The sequence below is a fragment of the Colobus angolensis genome, unplaced genomic scaffold, assembly GCF_000951035.1.
Source record: "Colobus angolensis palliatus isolate OR3802 unplaced genomic scaffold, Cang.pa_1.0 Scaffold2, whole genome shotgun sequence".
NCBI lineage: Eukaryota > Metazoa > Chordata > Mammalia > Primates > Cercopithecidae > Colobus > Colobus angolensis.
The window spans coordinates 26,507,061-26,512,333 of NW_012115154.1; the positions used below are offsets into that span (position 1 = coordinate 26,507,061).

The window sequence follows — 5,273 nt, forward strand, 5'->3', positions numbered from 1 at the left end:
CTTCCACATCCTCCACGATGAACACAACTCCACACAGCCCGATCACCCACCCAAGCACTGGCCACAGGGATGGGCCGAGGACAGGGGACTGCAGCTTCTCACCCTCTGGGATCATGTCTGCCCAGGCTCTTCTGATGACGCGTCTGCAGAGACGAGAACACAGGAGGCTCCGCCCAAATGCCTCTGAGGCCAGACTGGGACCCAGATCTCCAGGAGGCCAGGAAAGTCCTGCCTTAAGCGGCCTCAGCTTCAACCAGCGGCTGTCCTGGCTTCAGGCCCCGCCGGGACAGATCTCCTGGTGCCATATGGGAGACCAGAAATCCTTCCATGAAACTTTCAGAACTATCAACACAGATGCCCAATTCACACAGACACCGAAATCATATCTGCAAGCCAAACAGGCCAGGGAGGACTCATCCTGCACCCACAGGTGGGCTGAGTTGGGGCCGGGACCACACTCAGCGCCTTTGCTGGGGGCCAGGGAGGACTCATCCTGCACCCACAGGTGGGCTGAGTTGGGGCCGGGACCACACTCCGCGCCTTTGCTGGCGTCTCTGCAGGCTCCAGACAGCTGGAAGGGACATGGTGACCACAAAGACAACTCTTGTTTTGTGAGATGGGAGCCAATGGCACATTACAAGTGGAGTGCCGTCAAATTACGACGCTGGAAAGCACTCTCTGGTCCTGGGGGGATTGGACTCCAGGGGGCTGCGGCCTCCCTGTCAGCTCAGGTCGGCCCAGCCAGGCCTGGGGATGCAGCTGAAGGCCAGGCCGGGGGCTGCTGTGAGGCCCTGGGAAAAGGCAGTGGCCACCACCGTCCGCTGACTTAAAGGCGACGGTGCTGAATAGCGTGGGCCTCATCCAGGGCGGAGGCTGCAGAGCCAGGGTGAAGTTTCCTGCAGGAGATGGAATCCTGCCGTGGCCGGCGGCAACGTGAACGGCTGCCAGAGTCTCCAAGCTGCTGTCCTGTGGGATTCGGACGAGAGGCTGCAGCAGGAGCCCTCCCTTGAATTCCCAGCCCACCAGCTGCCCTGCAGATGTCAGACCTGCCAGGCCCCCAGGCGGTGAGCCAAGGCTTTGAAATAATCTGTCTCTCTCTACATACACACACACATATATATTTATACACACACATACACACCTCCTGTTGAGTCTGTTTCTCTGGAGAACCCCACTCCACAGCAGCCTTCTCCTCACAGAGAATACTTTCAGAGGATTTCCCCGACCCCAGGATGTAGCCGCCTCTCCCCTGTGTCGGCTTCACTTTGCAGGTCTCAGCAAGGAGCAACCATGTCCACACCGAACAAGAAGCCCCTGGACCCTTCCAAGGGGCTATTGCCCAATCCACGACCACATTCTCCATGGGAAGCCACAGTTCATGTCAATCCTGGCGCCAAGGTCCCAGAATTCACAGCTTCTGGGCTTGGTCCTGCAAGACCATCCCCTGTGAGGGCCAGTGCAGATGGGATACCCAGGCCACCCACGTTTCTTCCCAGCCAGAGACAGACTCAGGGCTGCCCACGACCTCCTCAGGTGCAATTTTCCTTCGGATAACACAGAACTCGGGAAAGCACTTCACTCACCATCCCCAGCTCTTATAAAGGACACAGCTCAAGGACAGCCAAACCGAGGGACGCACAGGGCAGGGTGGAGGGCACGCATCACCTCTGCCCTGGGTGCACCAGGCTCCCTACACCTCCACGTGTCCACCAACCCGCAAGCTCCCTGAACCTCTCACTCAGTCTCTACGCAGCTTTCAGTACACAGGCAATGTGTACAATGATTAAATCATTGACCATTGGTGATTAACTCCCCCGAGTTGGGGGGTCTCAAAGGCCCAACCCTCTAATCGTGCCTTGGCCTTTCTGGCCACCAGCCCCACCCCAAAGCCAGCCAGGGCCCCCAGCCACCTCTCAGCACACAAAAGACACTCATCGCCCCAGAGATTCCAAGGGTCTCAGGAGCCAGTAACCAGACACGAACTCCAAATACATACGTTATTATTAACCCACACACAGATGATATAAAACTTCTTTTTTACCCTCCAATGCTCAGTGCTGAGCTCAGCTGTGATCTACCGGAAGGAACAGGTTAACCCTAAGGGCTAAGCTTGGACTGGTGACCAGAACCTACAACCACAGAGGTTTGTTTTCACCCAGCGTGAGGAGGACCCCTGGAAGGAGAAGGGCTCCAGATGCAGGCAAGGCAGCGCCTGGGCCTCGAAGTCTGCGAAGAGAAGCTGAAGGAAAACAGACGTCTGAAGGGCCACACCGGGGCCCCCGAAGCCCTCGGCAGAAGGCAGGTGCAGCCACTGAGGCCACACCACACTTCAGTGAGCGATTCCTCAGAATAAAACACGACACACCTGCTCTACGTAAAGTTGTTTTAAGATCAGCCCAGGCTGGGACGCACGTGGAGAACATGCAGCCGTGTGCATGGATCACACGAAGTGAAAGCGCGCTTTGGCTGTGAAATTCAATTACTTCGGATTTAAGCTCTGAAATGCAAGTTCATTAGAAAAGAGATGTATTGTGCCTTCTTTCCGTGGCGGCCCCTCAATTAATCCTCTGGTCATTGAAGAATGAAAAACATCAACCCACAGGCTTCCCTCGCACAGACACCAGAGTCTGAGTGAATAATTATGGTTTTGATTCTGAGTTATGAAACAAACACTCCTCCTTATTAAATAAATTAAAAATAATGGGATCTGCGAAAGATCGATACACAAGAAAGGTGCACTTGCGGTAACAGGCTGCCACCATCAAAATGCAATTCTAGACTCAGCCACCAGCCTGGCTGCTGGAACCGGGCCCTGCGAGAACACCGACGACCACACAGATGCACAGATAAATCATCACGCGTCGCATTCCCAGAATAGAAAACGGGCTAAACGCAAGTTCTGTCCTTCCTGCTCTCCTTCCTTCCTGGCCACATCTTAATTTTCACAAACCAGCTCTTGGGAAAAAGAGGTGAGAGCCAGAGATGTTTCAGCAAAGGTTGTGGGATCTTCATAGACACATCCAGAAAGCAGGGCCCTGGCCCAAGATGTGTGGCGAGGCAGCCTCAGGCGCTGTCCTGTGCAGCCAGGCTTCCTGCATCCGCCTCGGGATGACTCTGAAATGGCGCAGTTCACATCCACGGAAGACACGGAAGACAGGAGGGTCCTACGGAGGGATGAAGCCTGAGTGTTTACACGACACTCAGCTGGTTTATTCAAACCGATCTTTGTGTCCCAGCTCCATCCCCGCCCCGCCACCCTGTCCTCTCATCCCCCCTTGCTGAGTGTGCACGGAGGCACGGCCCTGGAACCCAGAGGCGCCATCGCCCTGGGCCGTGTCCTCCCACGGCTCTCACAGTCACACGGCTCAGCAGCTGCTACGTGGAAACGGCCTCTCCTCGCAGCCAGGGGCAGCCGGCACCTGGAGCAGCAATGAACTCAACTAAGAACTTATCCCCATGCAGCGAGCGGCACTAACTCGCAGCCGAACCAACTTGCTTCATGGGAAACAGACTTGCCTTCAAAGAACGTGTAAAGTAGAATGGGCAGCCAGATGGAGTCGTGAGGCAAGACCTGGAGAGTCTCTGAGCCGGAGGCCCTTCTGCCCTAGGACAGTTACAGCAGGCACCCCGGCCCCGTCCCTTCTCCAGCCTCGCAGTAGGACCATGGTGCTGGAGGGCCTCAGCCAAGGAAGGCGGGAACACAGGCCTCTGGACACTGAGTGGCCACAATGTTGCTCACTGTGGCTCTGGGAGCTGAGCCTGTCCCATGCCAACTGCCGTCCACTGCCCGGCCAGGCTTGCCCCGTCCCAGAGGGCGCAGAACCACCAGCCCCTGAGCTCTCAGTGCCCTCCGCGGGAGAGCTGGCCGATGTCTCCCAAGCCTTTTCTTCTCGCCCATCAGCTCCACTCTACAAATGTCCTCTCAAAATGCAAAGCTCAAGGTGCGTATGTCACACCCCAAAGAGGTTCTGAAAAACGAAGGGGCAGGAAGGGCAGACGACGACCCATCCCCCGCAGGTGCCACATCACATGCACTGTGCCCACGTGGCAGGCTCTGCCGGCTGCCAGGGCCCTGCAGGAACAAGCCCTCTTGAAATGGTGTAAAACCCACTCCCACCTCCGCTAATTCACCACTTCCAAATTCGAGGGGGTGGAAATCATTCTAGCTACAGACCAGACTTTCTTCCCTCCTGCAATGGTTTTAACGCGGTGACTGCATGTTTCATGTTCAGATGTCGAGCTGCAGGAACAAATACTTCTTATTCCAAACACCCTGATCCGGCAGCTGCTGCTCCTTTAAAGATAAAAAGAATCTGCACTAGAGACGTTGACTTCCAGTCCCTGGAGGGACCCTCTGGGGCCAATGGTCAAGGAGAAAGGGGCTGTGAGCCCAGGCCATCCCTCTGAGCCTGGAAGCCCAGGCGCCGCCCTCCCTTGTCTGAAACCGCGCTCCCTCTCCTGGCCAAGCTGCACCAGGCCCGAAATCCAGGTCCGGGCCCTGGCACCCAGCGACACTCACAAGCCCATCTCTCCTTCGGACGCTGACTGCGGAGGCCCTTCAGGAGAGGGTCTGTGCCCTGGGAAGGGCTCTCAGCCACAGCAGCCTCCCCTGGCTTCTTCCGAGGCTTAAGGTCACCATGAGGAGGATACAAATGTCCCATTTTATGGGAAATGTCCACCTACCCCGCAGGAGGAGAGGCCTTCCCACATTTTCCCACCAGCACCCATGCTGCAGATGCCCCTGAGACCCAGGCCCGACCCCTGCCAGGACAGAGAGCAGCTAGAGTCCCACCCCAGCCCCTCACAGCCCTGCCCAGCTGCCCAGGCCAGGTGCAGCCCTGGGGATGGGAAGAGGCAGGAGGTTTCTCCAGTGCCAGGCCCTGACCAGTACCGGGGATGGAGGAGGAAGGGAGCTGCACCCCCAGCCAGATGAGGCCCACAAACAGGGCACAACAGTGGGCAACATTGCTCTCATCAGAATTTAAAAGCAAATGGATTTGTCACCTGGGAAGATGCCCTCAGGAATGAGCACCTCTGAGAAAGGGAGCCCGCCTGAGAGCTGAGAGTCCTCCACCAGGCCCCCAGGGTGGATTCAGGAGGGACTGTTTGCAAGGCAGGGACGAGCAGCTGAGAGTCCTCCACCCAGGCCCCCAGGGTGGATTCAGGAGGGACGTTTACAGGGCAGGGACAATGCTGGGAGTAGCCACACCCAGGAGAGGGAATTGTGAGGACTGGGCTGCCTTTGGGGGTGACCTTTAACCAAGGGACAATGG

At 57.0% G+C, this 5,273-nt stretch overlaps 1 protein-coding gene across 1 annotated transcript in view; it reads right to left on the reverse strand.

The window, feature by feature from the left end:
- Positions 1-4,805, reverse strand: part of PTPRN2 (protein tyrosine phosphatase, receptor type, N polypeptide 2) — a 789,125-nt gene extending 784,320 nt beyond the window's left edge. The window contains exon 1 of the mRNA XM_011941545.1: positions 4,520-4,805. Within this exon, the coding sequence (XP_011796935.1) occupies positions 4,520-4,661 (142 nt within the window). The 5' untranslated portion in view covers positions 4,662-4,805. The remainder of the gene's footprint in view (positions 1-4,519) is intronic.
- Between the last annotated feature and the right edge of the window lie 468 nt (positions 4,806-5,273).